Source organism: Pseudophryne corroboree, chromosome 1 (assembly GCF_028390025.1).
Source record: "Pseudophryne corroboree isolate aPseCor3 chromosome 1, aPseCor3.hap2, whole genome shotgun sequence".
In the NCBI taxonomy this organism is placed as follows: domain Eukaryota; kingdom Metazoa; phylum Chordata; class Amphibia; order Anura; family Myobatrachidae; genus Pseudophryne; species Pseudophryne corroboree.
Window position 1 is genome coordinate 636,498,423 of NC_086444.1, and position 24,634 is coordinate 636,523,056.

Sequence of the window (24,634 nt, forward strand, 5' to 3'; positions counted from 1 at the left end):
GCTACGTGGTCCTCAGTGAACACGTTCATCAGGTTCCTAAGCCTTTGATACTTCCGCCACCCAGGATGCTTCCTTTGGACGCCAAGTTCTTGTGCCCGCTACAGTGTGTCCCCTCCCATGAGGAACTGCTTTAGGACATCCCCGATGTTATTCCCTGTGGAATACCAGTGTACCCCGCTGCACAAAAGGAGATTTATGGTAGACTTACCATTGTTAAATCTCTTTCTGCGAGGTACACTGGTTTCCACAGGGCGCCCACCCTGACGCACTTGGCTTCTCTGGGTTTGTATGGCATTAGCCGCTAGTCCCTTCTCCTGTTGTGAGAATGTGGGTCTATGTGACTAACATCTACCGTCTCTCTTACCTGCTACTACTTTGGACTGGTTAACGAAACTGAGCTCCAGTGCCTGGAGGCGGGGCTATAGAGGAGGCGGTACAGTGCATCCTGGGAACAGTCAAAGCTTTAGCCTGTTGGCGCCTCGGATCAAGATCCAACTCTACACCCTAATGTTATTCCCTGTGGAAACCAGTGTGCCTCGCAAAAAGAGATTTAACAATGGTAAGTCTTACAATAAATCTCCTTTTTTTTTGGTTCAAATATTTACATATTCTATTATGCACATCTGCAGGACAGATCAAACTGGGGAACAGAGTGGGGTGGCGTGGTTACATGTGATCTGACCATACTAGTTAAGTGGATGAGGGACACATGAATTACACAGGTTCTATGGCTGGCAGACTTCTGCATTTCACACTGTTGTAATCACGTGTGTGTGTGTCACTAATTAAAGGGATATTTTATCAACTCTACTGTATGTACAGTAGGCAAAACTGCTTTTCTCAAGGTCCTGACACCACTATCTCGTTACAAGTACATATTTTGATCTGAAGTCAGACCTACATAAAGTATCTAATTATATGACATGCTTGGTGAAAGCAAAGGAGAAATTGTAATGAAGACCTTCCTATTTGTGAGAGACATACTTCTGTTTCTGTAAACAGGTCATACTGCTATCACTTTCATCAGAAAATAGTTACAAAGATGGTGCTAGTCTGTCTCTCATTTATCCACAGATAAGCTTTTTGGAAAGCGCCTTCTGCAAGCTGGCCGATATATTACTTCCCACAAGTCCTGGATGAGGACTGTGCCCACAGAAAATTGCGATGTGGTCATGACCTTCTCGGGTGAGTTAGCCACTGCATTACAACTGTAAATGTAACCCTAATGTACCAGTCATTATTATGATGTAGTTCTTCTACTTAACATTTGTCATATTTACAGACACTACTGATGACCATACTCTGCTCTGGCTGCTGAATCATGTGCGACTGGGGATTCCTGAACTAATAATGCAGATCCGTCATCATCGACATACCCGAATCTATGCCTTTTTTGTCACGGCCACATACGAGAAGTATGTTTCTTGCATAGTCATATTTCTAAAATTCTTAATATTATAATAGTTCATTTTTATGAAAAGCTGATTTTTCTTATAAAACTGGATATATTTTGCAGAAATCAATGTTACAATCTCAAAGCTGGATGGTGTTTACACCTAGAGCTCTGTATATTTTCTTAAACGTTGGGGGGCAGATAATAAAAAGGAAATTCTTCCTTACAGAGTATCTGTGGCTGGCAAACATCTCCTCCTTACACAGCAATCTGACCAGACAATATAAAACTAAACACATGATGTCATGTATTGTTGGTATTGCTTCTGTAAGCCATGTTCTGGGAAGCTATGAATATTCATTAGTGTTATTGAGCATGCTTTCAAGAAACATCTTGTGACCTCATTGAGCTGCCAGTTTTCAGCTCATTGGCTCTGATTGGTCACATGAGATTAGTGTTACAGGGACTTCCTCCCATACCAGCCAGTTTAAATTAATTGCTAAGGCATATATGTTGGGGAAAGAGGAGCACAAATTTATAGCTGACGTTTCTTCCGCTTGCTATGTGTACTGATTTTACACTACAATTAGTCTTTTAATCACTGTTCTATTGGTGGTATATTTTTTTAAAACTGCATGACAACTCTAATTTACAGTGATGTGCTTTACTACACAACTTTGTATGACTTCTAAGTCTTTAATTTTTAATATTGATAAGTAAAATGCTGACGTGGTTGAGCATAGCCTGTAACTAATGTATTGGGATAAATCTAGTAATCCAAAGCTGTACAATTTATCTGCACCCTGTCCAATTTGCAGCTCTGCATGGAAAAAAAGGAAGGTTTTGCATGTGATTTAAGGGTCTATGTACTAAGCCTTGGAGAGAGCTAAAGTGGATAAAGATAAAGTAACAGCCAATCAGCTCCTAACTACCATGTTACCGACTGTGTTTGAAAAATTACAGTTAGGAGCTGATTGATAAATGTTTCCAGTTTGAATCCTGGTGTTTTTTTCATACATTTTTAATAGATCCTGTTACCGTGATCACAACAGAAACTTACTGCAAAAAATGTGCTCCTTGTTTCCCAGCATAAGCATAACAAGTCACGTGCCCAGTATGATAAACACTCCTCGGACTTGTTGTCTCTCTAATGTGACAGTTCTAGAGTTTTGAATGTCCTACTGTAAAATAGAGTTGAAGATGGTTAGAGATGATTGCTGCCCACCTGAACTGGTCAGGAGCAAGCTGGTCATGGTACATTTTAATGACTAACTGTCTTTAAGAGTAGGGTTTTCCTTGTCTACTATCCACGGTGTCTCTTCTCTGTTTCAGCAGTGATGATCCCAGTATCTTCTCCTCCCCCACAGAGCTTTTTTTCTTTTCTCCTTTATTCATTTGTCCTTTTATATTTGATCTATCTGATGGATAATCTCCGACCAATGATATCTACTACCAGTATATCTTAAACCAACACAAGTTGTTTCATAGTAGTTTGCAATTGCATGTTGCAGTGACATGTTCTTGTCCTTTTTGTAGTCTGCTTCGCGGTGCGGAGGAGATTGGGCTTCGGAAACCAGTGAAAGCAGAGTTTGGAGGTGGGACCCGTGTATTCTCCTGTGAAGAGGATTACATATATCAGAACATTGAAAACGAGCTGAATTTTTTCACATCTCAGGTAAGCGCTTCCCACCAATTTATGTAGTACTGGAATGTGTGCAGGGCCACTCAATTACAACATAAAACATATGGGGCAATATGTAAAGGCTTGCTATGTGGAGGCTGTTTAGGAATTTCTGCTAGTCTGCCCGTATTTTTAAAGTGGCAATCATTTACAAGATCTGGTTTTGTCTTGTAAACGATTGCCACTTTAAAAATAGGGGCAGACATGCAGAAATTCCCGAACAGCCGACACATCACAAGTTATGCAGTCATTTATATCATATAATTTTGTTGGTGTTGGGTTTTAACAGTTTGACTAAGGTCAGGGCACCTATTTTACACTGCTCAAAAAAATAAAGGGAACACTTAAACAACACATCCTAGATCTGAATGAATGAAATATTCTTATTAAATACTTTGTTCTTTACATAGTTGAATGTGCTGACAACAAAATCACACAAAAATTATCAATGGAAATCAAATTTATTAACCCATGGAGGTCTGGATTTGGAGTCACACTCAAAATTAAAGTGGAAAAACACACTACAGGCTGATCCAACTTTGATGTAATGTCCTTAAAACAAGTCAAAATGAGGCTCAGTAGTGTGTGTGGCCTCCACGTGCCTGTATGACCTCCCCACAACACCTGGGCATGCTCCTGATGAGGTGGCTGATGGTCTCCTGAGGGATCTCCTCCCAGACCTTGACTAAAGCATCCGCCAACTCCTGGACAGTCTGTGGTGCAACGTGGTGGCGTTGGTGGATGGAGCGAGACATGATGTCCCAGATGTGCTCAATTGGATTCAGGTCTGGGGAACGGGCGGGCCAGTCCATAGCATCAATGCCTTCGTCTTGCAGGAACTGCTGACACACTCCAGCCACATGAGGTCTAGCATTGTCTTGCATTAGGAGGAACCCAGGGCCAACCGCACCAGCATATGGTCTCACAAGGGGTCTGAGGATCTCATCTCGGTACCTAATGGCAGTCAGGCTACCTCTGGCGAGCACATGGAGGGCTGTGCGGCCCCCCAAAGAAATGCCACCCCACACCATTACTGACCCACTGCCAAACCGGTCATGCTGGAGGATGTTGCAGGCAGCAGAACGTTCTCCATGGCGTCTCCAGACTCTGTCACGTCTGTCACATGTGCTCAGTGAGAACCTGCTTTCATCTGTGAAGAGCACAGGGCGCCAGTGGCGAATTTGCCAATCTTGGTGTTCTCTGGCAAATGCCAAACATCCTGCACGGTGTTGGGCTGTAAGCACAACCCCCACCTGTGGACGTCGGGCCCTCATACCACCCTCATGGAGTCTGTTTCTGATCGTTTGAGTAGACACATTCACATTTGTGACTTGCTGGAAGTCATTTTGCTGGGCTCTGGCAGTGATCCTCCTGTTCCTCCTTGCACAAAGGCGGAGGTAGCGGTCCTGCTGCTGGGTTGTTGCCCTCCTACGGCCTCCTCCACGTCTCCTGATGTACTGGCCTGTCTCCTGGTTGCGCCTCCATGCTCTGGACACTACGCTGACAGACACAGCAAACCTTCTTGCCACAGCTCGCATTGATGTGCCATCCTGGATGAGCTGCACTACTTGAGCCACTTGTGTGGGTTGTAGACTCCGTCTCATGCTACCACTAGAGTGAAAGCACCGCCAGCTTTCAAAAGTGACCAAAACATCAGCCAGAAAGCATAGGAGCTGAGAAGTGGTCTGTGGTCACCACCTGAAGAACAACTCCTTTATTGGGGGGTGTCTTGCTAATTGCCTATAATTCCCACCTGTTGTCTATTCCATTTGCACAACAGCATGTGAAATTGATTGTCAATCAGTGTTGCTTCCTAAGTGGACAGTTTGATTTCACAGAAGTGTGATTGAATTTGGAGTTACATTGTGTTGTTTAAGTGTTCCCTTTATTTTTTTGAGCAGTGTATTTAGTCTTCAGATCTTCAGACTGTTCATCGCGGCATATTTCAGAATAGGAGTGTGCTAATCCTGTGGGAGGTAATTACCTGTCAGCTCCATGTGATTATGTTAGCGAGGACAGGGCGTCATGTGTCATAATGTCAGGAGGGGATTCAAGACGAGCGAGAATCCACAGACAGAATGAAATGGTGTACGTGAAGCCTTGGTACAACTGAATATTGTGGTGACAAGCGCACGTCTGCTTCAGCTGAAATTTCTACATTTGTTTGTTGTTTTGTTTTTTTTTAGTTACATTTGTTGTTTGAAGGTTTCTGTTGCTATCATCAATGTATTTGGTACATGAGGACGATCGGCAGGTGTGTGACGTTGTCTGTTCCATGTGATAATTAGCAAAAATGAAAAAACACAATGGGTGAATTTCAATTGTTTGGAAAAAAACAGACTCCCAGCTGACTTTTCAAACAATTGAATACCCCCCAATGTGTTGTTGGCCCCCATCTCCCCCAAAATGTCAACCATTTCTAGGGAGTTAAGTTTTTGCTGGTAGTGAAAAAAATTGGGGGAGGAGGGGAGGTAAAGCAACTAGCACGAGCTCCGCCCAATTCCTACTAACCAGTACTAGTCTTTACCAGCCAGGGCGCATTCGGTGTGAGGTCCCCTTGCCATAATGGAAACCAGGCGTAGTCCAGATCGCACAGTTCTTGTATCCCTAGAGATGCTCTCCAAAAATGCTCCATCCTTTCCCCAGGACGGCAGGTGTGGGTTTATTAAATATATGTAAAACCAGATTTAATATTCCTTTTTTTTATTGGTGCATTACTAGTCTCCACTAGCACTACCTTGCCCAATTTTAAGAGCTGCCAGGGCATGCTGACACTTGGAGAACCACAAGTGCCTGCATGCCATGACAGACAGAGATCATTGACAATGTAGTACATCTATACAAATATTACAATAAACACAGTATACACACACACAGCATTAAATGTTTAACAAATAAACATACAACCAGACCAGCTGGTTCATCAATTTATTACTCACATTTTTTTAAGAAATGTCCTCTTTAGTCCATGTGCAGTAGGCATAAAATGGAAACTTTGCAAAAAAACCCCTCTAAAAACAGATTTGAGATGAACAACTACTCCTAACACAGTCCCCATGCTAATGACAAGCTGACTGCTGGTCACTCTTGTAGAAATGAGTAGGACTATTCTGATTGGTCAGAGCACGGCAGCTTCCATACTGTGACCAGATAGACAGCGAACTATAATTGCACTGTATTGTGTAAATGTATTACTGCCTTAGAACCTACCATCTATCTTCGGTGTATCACACAGCAGTACCAGTCTTTAGTCAATGTAGCCCTAAGTATTTATGTAGTCATCATGATAGGAGCTCATAGCACATACCTATTACCGTCTCCTCAAAGAGGAAGGTTTACTAGTGAACGATTGTGAGCATGTCACCTACATGTTGCCCTCAGTAACTGACACTCTTATGCACAAATTAGCCTTGGATCTATCTGATTACTGGAACTGGGACTTCCGATTCCACGTTCATTAAAAAAAAGAAAAAAAAGATCTTTAAAAATAAAATTTTAGATTATTGTTTTATATTGAGCTTTCGAATATGAAGAGAGGCTTTATTTAAACAAAACATTTCTCTAACGTCCTAAGTGGATGCTGGGGACTCCGTAAGGACCATGGGGAATAGCGGCTCCGCAGGAGACTGGGCACAAAAGTAAAGCTTTAGAACTACCTGGTGTGCACTGGCTCCTCCCCCCATGACCCTCCTCCAAGCCTCAGTTAGATTTTTGTGCCCGAACGAGAAGGGTGCACACTAGGTGGCTCTCCTGAGCTGCTTAGTGAAAAGTTTAGTTTTAGGTTTTTTATTTTCAGTGAGACCTGCTGGCAACAGGCTCACTGCATCGAGGGACTAAGGGGAGAAGAAGCGAACTCACCTGCGTGCAGAGTGGATTGGGCTTCTTAGGCTACTGGACATTAGCTCCAGAGGGACGATCACAGGCCCAGCCATGGATGGGTCCCAGAGCCGCGCCGCCGGCCCCCTTACAGAGCCAGAAGGCAGAAGAGGTCCGGAAAATCGGCGGCAGAAGACGTCCTGTCTTCAACAAGGTAGCGCACAGCACTGCAGCTGTGCGCCATTGCTCTCAGCACACTTCACACTCCGGTCACTGAGGGTGCAGGGCGCTGGGGGGGGGGGCGCCCTGAGACGCAATAAAAACACCTTGGATGGCAAAAAATGCATCACATATAGCTCCTGGGCTATATGGATGCATTTAACCCCTGCCAGAATACATAGAAAAACGGGAGATAAGGCCGCCGAGAAGGGGGCGGAGCCTATCTCCTCAGCACACTGGCGCCATTTTCCCTCACAGCTCCGTTGGAGGGAAGCTCCCTGGCTCTCCCCTGCAGTCACTACACTACAGAAAGGGTTAAAAAAGAGAGGGGGGGCACTAATTACGCGCAGTATTAAAGATACAACAGCTATAAGGGGAAAAACACTTATATAAGGTTATCCCTGTATATATATATAGCGCTCTGGTGTGTGCTGGCAAACTCTCCCTCTGTCTCCCCAAAGGGCTAGTGGGGTCCTGTCCTCTATCAGAGCATTCCCTGTGTGTGTGCTGTATGTCGGTACGTTTGTGTCGACATGTATGAGGAGAAAAATGATGTGGAGACGGAGCAGATTGCCTGTAATAGTGATGTCACCCCCTAGGGGGTCGACACCTGAGTGGATGAACTGTTGGAAGGAATTACGTGACAGTGTCAGCTCTGTATAAAAGACAGTGGTTGACATGAGACAGCCGGCTACTCAGCTTGTGCCTGTCCAGACGTCTCATAGGCCGTCAGGGGCTATAAACCGCCCGTTACCTCAGATGGCAGATATAGACGCCGACACGGATACTGACTCCAGTGTCGACGGTGAAGAGACAAATGTGACTTCCAGTAGGGCCACACGTTACATGATTGAGGCAATGAAAAATGTTTTACACATTTCTGATAATACGAGTACCACCAAAAAGGGGTATTATGTTCGGTGAGGAAAAACTACCTGTAGTTTTCCTGAATCTGAGAAATTAAATGAGGTGTGTGATGAAGCGTGGGTTTCCCCCGATAACAACTGATAATTTCTAAAATATTATTGGCATTATATCCTTTCCCGCCAGAGGTTAGGGTGCGTTGGGAAACACCCCCTAGGGTGGTTAAAGCGCTCACACGCTTGTAAGGGCTCTACCCTCTCCTGAGATGGCCGCCCTTAAGGATCCTGCTGATAGAAAGCAGGAGGGTATCCTAAAATGTATTTACACACATACTGGTGTTATACTGCGACCAGCAATCGCCTCAGCCTGGATGTGCAGTGCTGGGTTGGCGTGGTCGGATTCCCTGACTGAAAATATTGATACCCTAGATAGGGACAGTATATTTTTGCCTATAGAGCATTTAAAAGATGCATTTCTATATATGCGTGATGCACAGTGGAATATTTGCCGACTGGCATCAAGTCTAAGTGCGTTGTCCATTTCTACCAGTAGAGGGTTATGGACACGACAGTGGTCAGGTGATGCGGATTCCAAACGGCATTTGGAAGTATTGCCTTATTAAGGGGAGGAGTTATTTGGGGTCGGTCTTTCAGACCTGGTGGCCACGGCAACAGCTGGGAAATCCACGTTTGTACCCCAGGTCGCCTCTCAACATGAGAAGACGCCGTATTATCAGGCGCAGTCTTTTCGTGGACAAGCGGGCAAAAGGTTCCTCATTTCTGCCCCGTGACAGAGGGAGAGGAAAAAGGCTGCAGAAATCAGCCAGTTCCCAGGAACAGAAACCCTCTCCCGCCTCTGCCAAGCCCTCAGTATGACGCTGGGGCTTTACAAGCAGAATCAGGCACGGTGGGGGGCCCGTCTCAATGAATTTCAGCGCGCAGTGGGCTCACTCGCAAGTAGACCCCTGGATCCTTCAGGTGATATCTCAGGGGTACAAATTGGAATTCGAGACGTCTCCCCCTCGCCGTTTCCTAAAGTTGGCTTTACCGATGTCTCCTTCTGACAGGGAGACAGTTTTGGAAGCCATTCACAAGCTGTATTCCCAGCAGGTGATAATCAAGGTACCCCTCCTGCAACAGGGAACGGGGTATTATTCCACACTGTTGTGGTACCGAAGCCGGACGGCTCGGTGAAACCGATTCTAAATCTAAAATCTTTGAACACTTACATACAGAGGTTCAAATTCAAGATTGAGTCACTCAGAGCAGTGATTGCGAACCTGGAAGAAGGGGACTACATGATGTCTCGGGACATCAAGGATGCTTACCTTCATGTCCAAATTTACCCTTCTCACCAAGGGTACCTCAGGTTTATGGTACAGAACTGTCACTATCAGTTCAGACGCTGCCGTATGGATGGTCCACGGCACCCCGGGTCTTTACCAAGGTAATGGCCGAAATGATGATATTCCTTCGAAGGAAGGGAATTTTAGTTATCCCTTACTTGGACGATTCCCTATTAAGGGTAAGATCCAGGGAACAGTTGGAGGTTGGTGTAGCACTATCTCAGGTAGTGTTGCGGCAGCACGATTGGATTCTCAATATTCCAAAATCGCAGCTGGTTCCGACGACTCGTCTTCTGTTCCTAGGAATGATCCTGGACACAGTCCAGAAAAAGGTGTTTCTCCCGGAGGAGAAAGCCAGGGAGTTATCCGAGCTAGTTAGGAACCTCCTAAAACCGAGCCAAGTCTCAGTGCATCAATGCACAAGGGTTCTGGGTAAAATGGTGGCTTCCTACGAAGCAATCCCATTCGGCAGATTCCACGCAAGAACTTTCCAGTGGGACCTGCTGGACAAATGGTCCGGGTCGCATCTTCAGATGCATCAGCGGATAGCCCTGTCACCAAGGACAAGGGTGTCCCTCCTGTGGTGGTTGCAGAGTGCTCATCTTCTAGAGGGCCGCAGATTCGGCATTCAGGACTGGGTCCTGGTGACCACGGATGCCAGCCTGCGAGGCTGGGGAGCAGTCACACAGGGAAGGAATTTCCAGGGCTTATGGTAAAGCCTGGAGACATCACTTCACATAAATATCCTGAAGCTAAGGGCCATTTACAATGCTCTAAGCTTAGCAAGACCTCTGCTTCAAGGTCAGCCGGTGTTGATCCAGTCGGACAACATCACGGCAGTCACCCACGTAAACAGACAGGGTGGCACAAGAAGCAGGAGGGCAATGGCAGAAGCTGCAAGGATTCTTCGCTGGGCGGAAAATCATGTGATAGCACTGTCAGCAATTCCGGGAGTGGACAACTGGGAAGCAGACTTCCTCAGCAGACACGACCTCCACCTGGGAGAGTGGGGACTTCACCCAGAAGTCTTCCACATGATTATAAACCGTTGGGAAAAACTCGACAGGTATTGCGCCAGGTCAAGGGACCCTCAGGCAATAGCTGTAGACGCTCTGGTAACACCGTGGGTGTACCAGTCAGTGTATGTGTTCCCTCCTCTGCCTCTCATACCCAAGGTACTGAGATTGATAAGATGGAGAGGAGTAAGCACTATATTCGTGGCTCCGGATTGGCCAAGAAGGACTTGGTAACCGGAACTTCAAGAGATGCTCACGGAGGATCCGTGGCCTCTACCTCTAAGAAGGGACCTGCTCCAGCAAGGACCCTGTCTGTTCCAAGACTTACCGCGGCTGCGTTTGACGGCATGGCGGTTGAACGCCGGATCCTGAAGGAAAAAAGGCATTCCGGATGAAGTCATCCCTATCCTGATCAAAGCCAGGAAGGATGTAACCGCAAAACATTATCACCGCATTTGGCGAAAATATGTTGCGTGGTGCGAGGCCAGTAAGGCCCCGACGGAGGAAATTCAACTGGGTCGATTCCTACATTTCCTGCAAACAGGAGTGTCTATGGGCCTGAAATTGGGGTCCATTAAGGTTCAAATTTCGGCCCTGTCAATTTTCTTCCAAAAAGAACTAGCTTCAGTCCCTGAAGTTCAGACGTTTGTAAAAGGGGTACTGCATATACAGCCTCCTTTTGTGCCTCCAGTGGCACCTTGGGATCTCAATGTAGTTTTTTGGGTTCCAAAAGTCACATTGGTTTGAACCACTTAAATCTGTGGAGTTAAAATATCTCACATGGAAAGTGGTCATGCTGTTGGCCCTGGCCTGGGCCAGGCGCGTGTCAGAATTGGCGGCTTTATCCTGTAAAAGCCCTTATCTGATTTTCCATTCGGACAGGGCGGAATTGAGGACTCAGTTTCTCCCTAAGGTGGTTTCAGCGTTTCACCTGAACCAACCTTTTGTGGTGCCTGCGGCTACTAGGGACTTGGAGGACTCCAAGTTGCTAGACGTTGTCAGGGCCCTGAAAATATATGTTTCCAGGACGGCTGGAGTCAGAAAATCTGACTCGCTGTTTATCCTGTACGCACCCAACAAGCTGGGTGCTCCTGCTTCTAAGCAGACTATTGCTCGTTGGATTTGTAGTACAATTCAGCTTGCACATTCTGTGGCAGGCCTGCCACAGCCAAAAATCTGTAAATGCCCACTCCACAAGGAAGATGGGCTCATCTTGGGCGGCTGCCCGAGGGGTCTCGGCTTTACAACTTTGCCGAGCAGCTACTTGGTCAGGAGCAAATACGTTTGTAAAATTCTACAAATTTGATACCCTGGCTGAGGAGGACCTGGAGTTCTCTCATTTGGTGCTGCAGAGTCATCCGCACTCTCCCGCCCGTTTGGGAGCTTTGGTATAATCCCCATGGTCCTTACGGAGTCCCCAGCATCCACTTAGGACGTTAGAGAAAATAAGAATTTACTTACCGATAATTCTATTTCTCGTAGTCCGTAGTGGATGCTGGGCGCCCATCCCAAGTGCGGATTGTCTGCAATACTGGTACATAGTTATTGTTACCAAAAAATCGGGTTATTGCTGTATTGAGCCATCTTTTCTAGAGGCTCCTCTGTTATCATGCTGTTAACTGGGTTTAGATCACGAGTTATACGGTGTGATTGGTGTGGCTGGTATGAGTCTTACCCGGGATTCAAAATCCTTCCTTATTGTGTACGCTCGTCCGGGCACAGTATCCTAACTGAGGCTTGGAGGAGGGTCATGGGGGGAGGAGCCAGTGCACACCAGGTAGTTCTAAAGCTTTACTTTTGTGCCCAGTCTCCTGCGGAGCCGCTATTCCCCATGGTCCTTACGGAGTCCCCAGCATCCACTACGGACTACGAGAAATAGAATTATCGGTAAGTAAATTCTTATTTTCTTCAATTAATTTCCATTGCTATTGCAATCATGAGATGGCGTTACAAGTACCACTGCTGTTTTTGTTGAAAGCTTGGGGAAGCTTCACCGGAGGTAGTCTGTGAAGGCTATTGGTGGCCATACCCTGCAATAGACTTTTTTCCAACTGTGAGAGCTTGATAATTAAGCTTTTCTACCTATAATAAAAAGAACTGATAACAATTAATTGCTCCAACACTTTGTTTAGAGCTGAAACTTTAGTATAGTCTAATACTGCAAAGAAAAAAATAATAATTATGTGAAATCGAATTGTTTGAATAGTGTAAAAGCATTTTTAAATTCAAGTGTATACTACATGTAATAGTACTGTAATTGATACATATTGACAATTTCATTTGAATGCTTGAGAAGCTTGCGTAGTAATTGTTCACACTAGGATTATGGTGGACTGTGGGTAGAATTGGAATCTACTAGAAATTGTTAGTTCATTTATCTTGAGTTTGGGTAAATGTTAATATCCAACAATTTTCTACTAATTTATTTATAATACATGCGTGTGTGATCCTCTGGCACGCTAATGAATTACTCCTTTCAGACCAAAATCTCAGGTCCAGGCTGGGTCACTGGACATGGGGTTCAAGCCATGTCACAGAAGCTTGAAATCTGTTACCACCACAGGCTGGACCCGGGTTATTGCCAGGTCTTCTCGTTTCCTGGCACTTGGAGATGATATCTCCAAGCTCCAGTGAGCCGGCTCTCCGTACAGTGGGAACAGGACCCGGTTACCCGTTCACACTGCCCCTAATCTTGGTTGTCCGATGTCCAACCTGAGTTGGGTTACCAGGTCACTTGACACAGGTTTTTTCAGGGGACCCTTTCACACCGAGCCACGGCCCGAGTCAAAAGCTCATTGTGAAAGGGGTATTAGTTTGGAAACCTCTCTAGTCCACTATGGATACATAGGGGTAAATTTACTACGGTGGGATTTTTTTAATTTTTTTTTAGAACTGGTGATTTTGCTCATAGCAACCAATCAGATTTTACTTAACATTTATAAAACTGCTTCTAGAAGATAATAAATAGAATCTGATTGGTTGGTATGGGCAACATCCCCAGTTCTAAAAAAAACACCTTAGTAACTTTATCCTATAATGCTTGTGTGTTGCTCTAGGAATGTCCTGGAAAACACTTTAATATAGCTTGTTTTTCTTCCAGTTATGATTGTATTCTAATTTGTCCTGGTTCATAAATGACCCTTTTAGATTGTCACTGAACTGTCCAGTGCAAAGTGAATGGATTCTACTCCGGATGGCTATTGCCAAGTAGCACTGACTCTAGATAGGACCACATGATTAGGGGGTGAGGTAAAACTCAAGCAAGTAAATCATGCCTGTTTTTACAGTTCGTTTTCTACAACAATGCCCGTTTATCTACTTTCTACTGACAAATGTAATGTTTTGTTGCCTGGTATGATATTATTATTGACAGAATAAACTTGTGAATATAGAAATTAACCTAAGTATTTGAGTTATTTGTACGTGGGTGTATATAATTTATGTGCAGGGAGTGTGGTGGGTGTGCTTTATAGTGCTATGTATAGGGACATTGTTGTGAGCCTAGTACAGAGTATGGGAAGTGTTCTACAGTATGTGATTACTTTACAATGAGAGGAGATAATTAGTTCTACTTCCTAATCTTGTTTGTCCAGTGTGGACATCTTGACTAACATATCAAAAGATACATATAAGATAAATTTATTTAACACATAGTAAAAACAATGAATATAAATCATAGCCTAAACAAAATTCATGTAGTAAAACTCGCATCAGTGAAACCATTGCTCACAATATGTTCTTAAACATACTGACACTTAACACCCTAATCTCCTTTTTATGCAACTTATGTAACCTTTGGTGTCCTTCTTGACAAATGTTAGTTACTATATTATTAGGAGCATGTTGTTAGTGTTAAACCGATTTATATAACTTTTTCAGGAACGTCAGAGCATCATCAGATACTGGATGGAGAACCTTAGAGCTAAGCAAGGAGAATCTTTACACAATATCCACTTCCTGGAGGGACAGCCAATCAGTGAGTGAGCCTTTATACTCCGAGCGATCCTGCATCTTAAGAAACAGTCCTGACAGCACTAGAAATTCAGTTGTTGGGTGGAGTTAAAAAGTTTTTCGTAAGGGAAAAAAAGCACTAAGAGTACAAAGAAGAATGGAATTATTACAGCAGTCAGGGTTTAAATAGATCTAGCCAATTAAGTGATCATGATGATTTTAACTTTGCCCAAAATTATTATAAATTATTTTTTTGTCATTTTAAAAGCTATTGTTCTGTGTAACACATATACATATTAGTATTTTCATGCCTGAATAATTTAAGATAAATTGCTTTGCATAGTTACTCTGTAGAGTGTTTTTGATGTACCTATGTGGGTTACATAAATATTCTTTCATGTTGAAGCAAAGTTTAAAAGTATACATGTATTTGTTTTTGTTTGAAAAGATTACTGTCCTCCAAATGGTTAACAGGGTTTTCCACTATTTTATTTTTATGTAAATTTATACGATTCTTCTGGTTTGATGGGTTTTCTCAGTAATGGTTTGAGAACTACTGCTACTTTTTTTTTTTTTTCTAGCATCCTTTCACATTTGATGTATGTTTCTCCGTTGTTATGTTTTTTTTTAATCCGGCTCTGTGTCTATTGCTATCACTATTCTGTTTATCATCACGCTAGTGCAACTTATCAACCTGTGTTACATGTCAGTCCCAGAACTTGCAGCCCGCGGAGTTATCCAGCAAGTGTTTCCTGTTCATGAACAGAGAATACTGAGCCGCCTCATGAAGTCCTGGGTCCAAGCAGTGTGTGAGAGACAACCCCTAGGTAATAAGACCCCTTTTTCCTTTCTGTGAGTAGATACAGTACATGGGTTAGTAAGCAATCTCTCATATTGCAATGAAGCATAATTGTATTATCTCCTAATAATCTGTAAGAGCTTGTAGGATGAAGAGGACCTCTAATGGAAAACACGGTACCGCACATAAAGGGGTTGATGCAAAGTTGCCACTATTGCATTCTCAGTGCATACACTGAAATAAATGCAGAGTTGCAAGCATCTATGTGATTGTGGAAGTAGCCTTTATTGCTTTCAGTACACACTTTCACCAACCCTATACCTGGTGCAAGAGATCTGTCCAAATAAGCATGACTGTCTTTGAATGGGTGGTCTTCAGTATGCCGACTGACGGGATCCCGGCGCACAGTATACCGGCGCCGGAATCCCGACAGTCGGCATACCAACACTTATTCTCCCTCGGAGGGAGAATAAAATAGCGTACCGTGCCCGTAGCGTGGCGAACGCAGCGAGCCCGCAAGGGGCTCATTTGCGCTCGCCACACTGTCGGTAAGCCAGCGGTCGGGCTCCCGGCGCCGGTATGCTGGTCGCCGGGAGCCCGACCGCCGGCATACCATAGTGAACCCCTTTGAATATGCATGACTCTTTGTAGCCTGCAATTGCGCCTACACACCAATGGTACGTCCTCTTTCAGTTTGGCCTACATGAGAATGCTCTGTTGCCATCCAGTGACGGCCCTTCAGTCACAACTGGAGCTACAATGAACTGTACACAACTTTGAAAACTTGCTCATATGTAGTTGCGTAAGCTCGGCTATGGGGTATGTGCAGGGCTATGAATCCAAAAAAAATTCCCGCAAATTGAGATGGTCAAATTGTTGACACAGAGCATGTCAGCAGTGACCATGTCGGCATTCATCTTGTCTACATGGATGTTATGTTGACATGGTGAGCTATCACCAAACATTCCCTTTGGGTCTAGTGGTGTCTTACCTTGTCCTGACGGCTGCAGCTGCTCCAGCATTTTCTTCTGGCGCCCAATGGTCATTTAAATACTGGTTCCAGTGCATACATCGGAGGAGCAGTATTCTGATTATTAGTTGTCCCCCATCCATAATCTTTAACCCAAACCTGTCCCTGCAGCCTAAACCTCCCGGTGGTGCCTAAACCTATCCGTCTACATCCTCAGAATGTTGACATTTCATATGGTAACATTGTGAACCTGTCGACATAGTTACCGGATGCCTTTTTCACAAAATGGACTTGCATGCAATTCTGCATCAGCCCCAAAATGCATTTTTATTATAACATGCTTAGTAAAGACATACTATAACAAAGACAGACTATAACAATTTCTGAATCAAAAAGTTAAATTCAATTTGGGGTTTCCCTATAATAAGTTACGATAAATCTTAATTACAATGTGATTAAGGATGAGATGGCAGCAAACTTATTAGTTTAAGACTTTTTGGGAGTAAAAGTATAAATCATAATCTAAAAGAATGCAAGAGGAATAGAAACATTCACGTTTAAGCATTAGATAAATAATACATGCGCCCATATTGTCTTCATAAACATTTATTTTTAATCGATTAAACTCTATGGGCGGAATTCAAATGTTTGAAAAGTCGGTTGGGTGTCTGTTTTTTCCTGTCTATTAGATGGGGAAAAACAGACACCCACCTGACTTTTCGAACAATTGGCTACCCTTCTATATGTATCTTTTATGTAGCTTGATAAGATGGGCAATTTACATGAAAAATTGTCACTTTTAGACATTTAGTGCGGTATTCAAATTATATATCATGCCCAATCTCCTTTCTAAAGTGATCCCCGCTATCGCGCATATAGCGCCTATAGTAATCAAGTTTAGCTGTGTAAAGGGTTGGGCGCCCTCGCTACCCTGGGGGTAGCGAGCTGAAATGATTATACCACGCCCATCAGCAGAAACAGAATAGGTGTGTTAGGGGGTGAAAAGAATTGAATACCTCCCTTAGTGAGAGCTGTGGTCTTCAGTATACCGCCGGCCGGGATCCCGGGGACCAGTATACCGGAGTCGGGATTCCGACCGCCGGCACGCCGACACATATTCTCCCTCTTGGGGGTCCACGACCCCCCTGGAGGGAGAATAAATAGCGTGGCGCGCGTATCGCGCCACCAAGCCCGCAGTGTGGCGAGCGCTGCGATCCTGCAAGGGGCTCAGTGCTCGCCCAGCTGTCGGTATGCCGGCGGCCGGGAACCCGGCACCGGTATGCTGGTCCCCGGGATCCCGGCTGCCGGCCACTCATACTACACCCATCTGTAATCCTGTATTTCATTAAATCTATCATTCACTTTATTACTCTGACACATGTACTGTTTGACTATGGCAAAGTTTTTATACAACATTGAAATGTACAATGCTCCAATTTATGATGTAATAACGATTGTGTATTACTAATAAGAAAGGGATTAGTTAGCATGTGTCCAATAATAAACATAGCAATAGAACAAACAAAGCTGCTGTGTACTGATACTAACTGGGTGTTTGAAATATTTGGGCATTGTTACACTATGCAGCCAAAAGTTAGATAATCCTTTATACATTAAACTGTGTCAATAAGAAAAAAATAAATAAATAGATACCTTAAAAAAAAAAGAAGTGCTTATTCTTAATAGCATACAAACATATTTCATGTGTTATGCTGGGCATACATTATATAATAATCGCCTGATCCACTGATAGTGTGTAACTACAACCGACCACAAATTATGGGTGTGTTGGATATGCCGAATCCTCCAGCGTGTCCGACAGTTCTGATAATTTCATTTTATTGGGCAATCTATGCTGCCTCTGTCCAATCGTCCCACACGGGAGGAACGGGAAAATGTCTCCTCCACAGGGGAGGAAAGCAGATATTGTGTGGCCATACACTGTCCGATATCTCACAGTGTATGGCCACAGTATCTTCGGGGTGTCAGGCTGTCGGATAAATTGTCAGTCTGACAGGAATTATATCTGTCAGTGTATGCCCAGCATTACTCTGTAGAGGATACAGGACAAAAGTTTATATAACAACAGTTTGCACACAGCATAAAATGTGTTACAATTCCAAACATGTTGGGTTCTGAATTTATATATATTTCTGTATATTTCATACATATTATACACAAATTTACACTTGTCTAAAGATAGACATCACTCCAGGTCTTAAACAATTTTAGTTCTCAATGTACATAATAATAAATGTGACACCACATTCCATCTGCGCTGCAAAACAATAACTCTAAAAAGTATTAGGAATAAACATGTATTTTATGTTTAGTGGACGGTTAATGTGATAAAAGTAAGTAGAAATATAACCGCGCAGCAAACAAATTGCTTTTACATTACACAAAAAAGAAATGTATTTGTATATTATTTGATCCTCTGTAATGACCTAGTTCTGGTCACTGTTCTGCTTATGATCTATACAGATGAGATCTGTGAGTATTTTGGGGTGAAGGTTGCCATGTATTTCTCCTGGCTCGGCTTTTACACATCATCACTAGTATACCCAGCTGTCTTTGGCATCATGCTCTGGTTCTTCACAGAATCTGACCAGGTAAGGCCTTCCCTAAACAATGATGGCAAACAGTGATTATACTTATATAATGCAATCAGTGGCCACTGTATTAGGTACACCTGCTCAAATCAGCCAATCATGTGGCAGCAAACACAATAGCATGCAGACATGGTCAATAATTTCACTTGTTCAGAACAAAAAACGGGGAAGACATCTAATCAAAGTAACTTTGACTGTGGAATGATTGTTGGTGCCAAACAGGGCGGTGTGAGTATTTCAGAGAAGGCTTTCACCCACAACAGGCTCTAGAGGTTACAAAGAATGGTCCTAAAAACAAAAATATCAAGTGAGCAGCAGTTCTGTTGGCAGATGTACTAAGCCTTGTAGAGTTATAAAGTGGAGAGAGATAAATGACCAGTCAATCAGCTCCTAACGGTCATTTTTCAAACATAGCCTGTTACATGGCAGTTAGGAGCTGATTGGCTGGTTCTTTATCTCTCAACTTTATCACTCTCCAAGGCTTAGTACATCTGCCCATGTGTTAGCGGGTCTGATGACTCTCATCTTCTGCTGTGACATGTAGATTGTTGTGCCCGAGTCAGTGCGCGAAGTTCTTCTCACTTGCAGCATTCAGTACCACATTAAAAACTGCCTCTGGAAGCAACATCTGCACAAGAACTGTTTATTGGGAGCTTCATCGTTTGGGTTGCCCAGATCACCATGATCAATGTCAATGGTGACTGGAGTGGTGTACAGCACACCTCCATTGGACTGCTGAGAGGCAATGTGTTCTCTGAAATGAAAGATCACACTTTACCATCTGGCAGTTTTACAGTGGTCTGTCAGGAGAATGCTTCCTGTCTGAATGCTCACTGTGAAGTTGGGGTGTGGAGGAATGATGGTTTGGGACTATTTAATGGTTTGATCTGGGCCCTTTAGTTCCAGTGAAGGGAATTCTTAATATTACAGCACGCTTGTAGTACTTTTATCCAAAAATCCGGTAGTAAGAACCCTACCTAGTCTGAAGCTGATATACTGATTCCTCCATGTCTGACTCTGCTGGGGTACTCAGGGATAAATGTAAACTACCCACACTTCCGCACTCCCCCGCTTCCTGCTTCACCTCTTTACTGGGGCAAAGCAGGAAGCAGCAGTGCCAGGATGTATAAACAACCCTGATGTTGAAGAAGTGAAAACTCCCTCCTCCGGCAATCACTGCTAGAGCCCCAAGAGCCTAGTTCTGATGTGTCTCTTCCCCCAGCCGGCTCACTGGGCATGCATGAGATCTCTCTATTGTTGCAAGATCTCCTGTGCAGCCTGGTGCCGTCAGCCACCACAGCCAGGGACAGTGCTGTCCCTGCCGTGGGGAATGGGCAAAAGACACCTGCAGCTGTCGAAATTGATACCTGCAGGTGTCTGAACAGTTAGCGTTTCTGACCATTCATACATTGCCCTCCATATCTTGTAGATTGCAGCGCTGATATAGACAGGGGTGCATAGCAGTATACTTCTCTGCAGTAATACATCGGGGAGAAGTGGTATCAGCACACATAAGGTGCGCTGATACCACTTATCCCCAATATCACCAGGTCATACATCTACCCCACAGTCTGTCCAATTCTCTTCAGCAGAGCTGTATTGAAGATGACGTGACATGTTGTAATAGCTCTGTGAGTATTTCTGTAGCAGTAACAAGCTCATCTGCCCCGACAGAGTCCCAACAGCATAATCCCAGTGGTCACAATCCCAATGGTGACTGTTAAGGACAGGGTTATTTTTAGGGTTAGGCACTAGGGCGAGAGGTAAACTGCGGGAGTGGTGTGTTAGGGTTAGAATACTCACCGCAATTCATTGGGATTAAGCTGCCAGGATTCTGATCGGCAGGATCCTGACCGCCAGGATATTGTATCCAACTTGCTCTCTGCTGTAGGTAATCAAGTAGGTGATCCCAGGACCCCAATGTCCAACTCTGGGGTTCAATTTTGTCCAAAAGAGGACATTCATAAAGCAAAATTATTTTGACAGCGCTGTTTTTACGGAGCAAATCAAGGCTGCTTTCAGCGGCGGCTGCAGTGCTGACCATATAGTGTAAGGGGGAACCGCTTAGCACATACAAAAATGCATGTTTTGATAAAAGTAATATATGTCCTGGCTGGTGGCAGCGCTATGTGTACCAGGCGTCATGTGGCACCCGGAACTCAACAACACTTTTTCTAAACCCGCCCCCAGACTCTTGTGAAACTAGATAATGGGAGTCCAGGGGCTGGCTAAGGCAGAGTGTGATGCCTTTTGCTGAGTCCCGGGTGCCGCATGGCACCTCATACACACAGCTTTAAGTTACTGTTTTCATAAAATGTCTTCCACTTGCATAGTTCTGTAAATGCAGAACATTTCTAGTTATATTATGTCTATCCAAGGACAGTGTAGTCCCCATACTGCAGCTCTGTAGAGAAATAAAAGCAGACATGAAATGAACATGATGAGTCTGGTTGAATAGTTTCACACGTGGGTTTTAGGTTTGACAACTACTGAGTATCGCCAAAGCCACTCACAGGTCAGGCTGAAGGATCAGTTCCCAGTTTGGCCTCTCAGGTGTGCTGTTACTTGAGCTAAAGTCCACATTTGATGTCGGTGATACTCATTACCACCTCTCTCTCTCTGTGTGTGTGTGTGTGTGTGTGTGTGTGTGTGTGTGTGTGTGTGTGTGTGTGTGTGTGTGTGTGTGTGTGTGTACTTTATATTAGAAATACATAATCTGTGAGAGCAAAATCAACTCTTGAGCTTCAGTACAGGCAGAAGAAGCTAGAGTAAACTGCTATGGCCACTCATTATATGCTTCCTCTGCAGAAATGAGCATTATCACCTTCACCAGTCAAAGTTGATATTGTTTTTGTCTGTTTTCTCAGACCAGCCGCGACATTTGCTGTGTGGTGTTTGCTCTCTTCAATGTAGTTTGGGCAACTCTGTTTCTAGAAGGGTGGAAACGCAGAGGAGCCGAGCTGGCCTACAAGTGGGGGACATTAGATACCCCGGCGGAATTTATTGAAGAGCCACGGCCACAGTTCAGGGTAAGTGATGAATGATACTAAAGTCTTTTTTGCTTTTATGATGAATAAAAACTCCATTGACCTATTCATGGGATCACTTCTTAATAGTTAAGATGCAATAATTTGTAGCAGACAGTAGTCCGTGTACCTGTAACTACTCTCCTATTATTGTCCATTTTGAATAGGGTGTCAAGAGGATTAGCCCAGTTACCAACTGTGAAGAGTTCTACTACCCGCCATGGAAGCGACTCCTTTTCCAGTCCTGTGTCAGTCTGCCCGTCTGCATGTCCTGCCTCTGCTTTGTCTTTGTTGTCATGCTTGCTTGCTTTGAGCTTCAGGTCAGTGAAACGTACAACTCTGGGAATAATAATTTATGTTCCTATTATTTGCATATATTAACTCCAGTACAGTATTTACAACAGGTCTACAGATATTCATTGCAATAAAACAAAATAATATTACTAACCAGCTAACCTAATAGGGTACTCCTAAGCCCTGACAAATATGTTAAGCAGTAGTAGAATGAATTTCATTCCAATTAAGGTTTATTTTTATTACATTTTAGTGTCAGATGCATATATTTGGGTTGGATATGGAATCCCGACAGTCAGGATGCCAAAAGCGGCATCCCGATGGTCAAAATCCCGACTGATCCTGGTTAAGTATTTTTATCTCTAACCCACATCTCCCGCAGCTTACACTAACCTCTACCCTCCACTACCCCCACAGCCTAACACTCCCATATTGCCTAACCCTGTACTTACCTTCCGGATATTTGGGATTTTGATCATTGGGCTCTTACTGTCTGTATTCTTACTGTCTTGATCCCAGCTGCTGGGATCCTGACTGCATCTTTTCCCAGTGACTCGACTGCTAACAAAAAAAGAAATGTTTGCCTGAAATATAGGGTACCTCCCCACACCCACTCCTTAATTTTTGGATGTAATGTATCAGGGTCAGGGGAACAGGTACCATCTCCTGAGGTAGATGGCAGGATGCAGCAGGTGAGAGATCACACAATTACTTTGGTTCGGTGCAGTTTTATTGTGCAGAAAAATAGAAATTAACATCAAAATAAATACCTTGCCATCGGGCACAAACTATACACGTGATGATCCTTTACTCACTAAAAAAAAAATACAAGAAGTTTTTAGCTCACTGGATTTTAAGAGCAGGTTTCTCTCACAGAAACTCCATATTCTCTCCATTTCCCCAAGCCGTATGAGTGAGCAATGATTAGGCTGACAGTTTTTTTAACACCCCCATACAGCTGAAAGCCCTAATTAGCCTTCTGTGAGGCTAAAAGCCGGAAAAAGACCCAAACTGGGCCTAAATGGATGGAGAACCCGCCCTCTCTTCCCACATCCAACCCCAGGACCCTTATCCTTTTATTACCAAAAGCTCTCAGCAGAACCAATGCAATATTCCTGGGGTTTTAAAACACATAGGTAAGAAACCTGAGGCAAACATATGTGCCTTCCACCATTATTCCAGTGACCCTCGTCACAGTATAAATAAAAAACATTCTTTAGGTAAATGTGGTGGTGGATATATGTCTTATACGTTTTACCTAAAGAATGATTTGAATGTGCTAACACGAAGTTTGAATACAGCTTTACTAGTATGTGTTTGTATTATCAGATGGTCCTCAGACTGTAATAGTAGCTTATTCAGTAACCTGCTTCTTTCACTGTAGCCAATACAATACAAAATGTGGTACAGTTAGAATATAGCGAAACCAGTATATGCAGTCTTGATTAACTTTTATTTACTTTGCCCCTTTAACTCGAGTTAATGCTGCAGGAATTTTACTTCAGGTTCATGCTATCATTACTGTTAATTATATAAAATAAACTTTACATGTTTCAATTTTATATCCTGCTCACGAATACCTACATGCTACTCTTAATATATGCAGATCACGAGGTCATGAGGAATCTCAATTAAATGAATGCTTTGTGATATCAGTATATTATGTGGGCGAATTTTGTAGGACATATTAAGGCCGTATTATGACCTGGTAGTCCAATGCAAGTCTGTACCTCGCTGAATGTTTAGTGCTATGTATATTCAAGTACACCCTGACTATAATGATATGTTCCCCTATTGTGGATATTCATTTAACCCAAGGAAACAAAAAAAAAGGTAATTTGAAGCTCCTGTCTGTGTGTTACAGTGTGTTAGATACACCATCCAATAGAGGCGGTAATTCAGACCTGATCGCTGCTGTGTGTTTTCGCACAGCGTGCAATCAGATCTGAACTGCGCATGCGTATGCACCACAATGTGCAGGCGCGACGGACCACAGCAACGGGGATCGCCGTCCAGACGGGATGGTGCGAAACATCCGGACACACGGGCGTTCACAAGGTTATTGACAGGAAGAGGCCGTTTGTGGGTGGCAACTGACCATTTCCAGGGAGTGGACAAACGCAGGCGTGTCAGTGTTTGAAGGGAGGGTGTCTGACGTCAGCTCCGGTCCCGATCAGCAAGAAGCAATCGCAGCGTCTGAGTAAGTCCTGGGCTGAGCAGAGACTACACAAAATCAGTTTGTGCAGCTCTGCTACACATCCGAACGCACACTTGCACAGCGAATTCACCCTCCCCCTGTAGGCGGCGACTATCTGATCGCAGGGCAGCAAAAAACACAGCCCAGCGATCAGGTCTGAATTACCCCCAGAGTGCATCTAGCACGTATCTTACTTTTAAATGTCTTAATTTGACATTTATGTAGTGTATGCAATTTACTAACAGCCTGGACTCACAGTTGGCTTTTACACTGGGGATTTGTCTGCTGCTGATGTCAGCAGATGTGGCAGTGCAGCAGAGAGTATGCTGAGCTCATATACAATCTAAATGTCAACAGAGAAGACCTTTTATTGTAAGGTGAGTGATAGGTACTCTATATTTATGTTTTATTTAACTCACTGTAGCATATAGGCTTCTGGTCAAATTGGCAA

The 24,634-nt window shown here is 43.8% G+C and overlaps 1 protein-coding gene across 6 annotated transcripts in view; it reads left to right on the forward strand.

Moving 5' to 3' along the window:
- The window catches only part of ANO8 (anoctamin 8), a 244,048-nt gene that overhangs the window by 156,787 nt on the left and 62,627 nt on the right, over window positions 1–24,634 (forward strand). For 4 of the 6 annotated variants that reach the window (XM_063914579.1, XM_063914581.1, XM_063914582.1 and 1 more), the window contains 8 exons: window positions 1,075–1,185; window positions 1,283–1,415; window positions 2,930–3,068; window positions 14,214–14,310; window positions 14,996–15,112; window positions 18,539–18,666; window positions 21,534–21,695; window positions 21,860–22,012. In XM_063914579.1, the coding sequence (XP_063770649.1) occupies window positions 1,075–1,185; window positions 1,283–1,415; window positions 2,930–3,068; window positions 14,214–14,310; window positions 14,996–15,112; window positions 18,539–18,666; window positions 21,534–21,695; window positions 21,860–22,012 (1,040 nt within the window). Of the gene's footprint in view, window positions 1–1,074; window positions 1,186–1,282; window positions 1,416–2,929; window positions 3,069–13,512; window positions 13,579–14,213; window positions 14,311–14,995; window positions 15,113–18,538; window positions 18,667–21,533; window positions 21,696–21,859; window positions 22,013–24,634 lie in introns of those variants that run through there. The other 2 variants (XM_063914580.1, XM_063914585.1) reach the window with 2 other exon arrangements.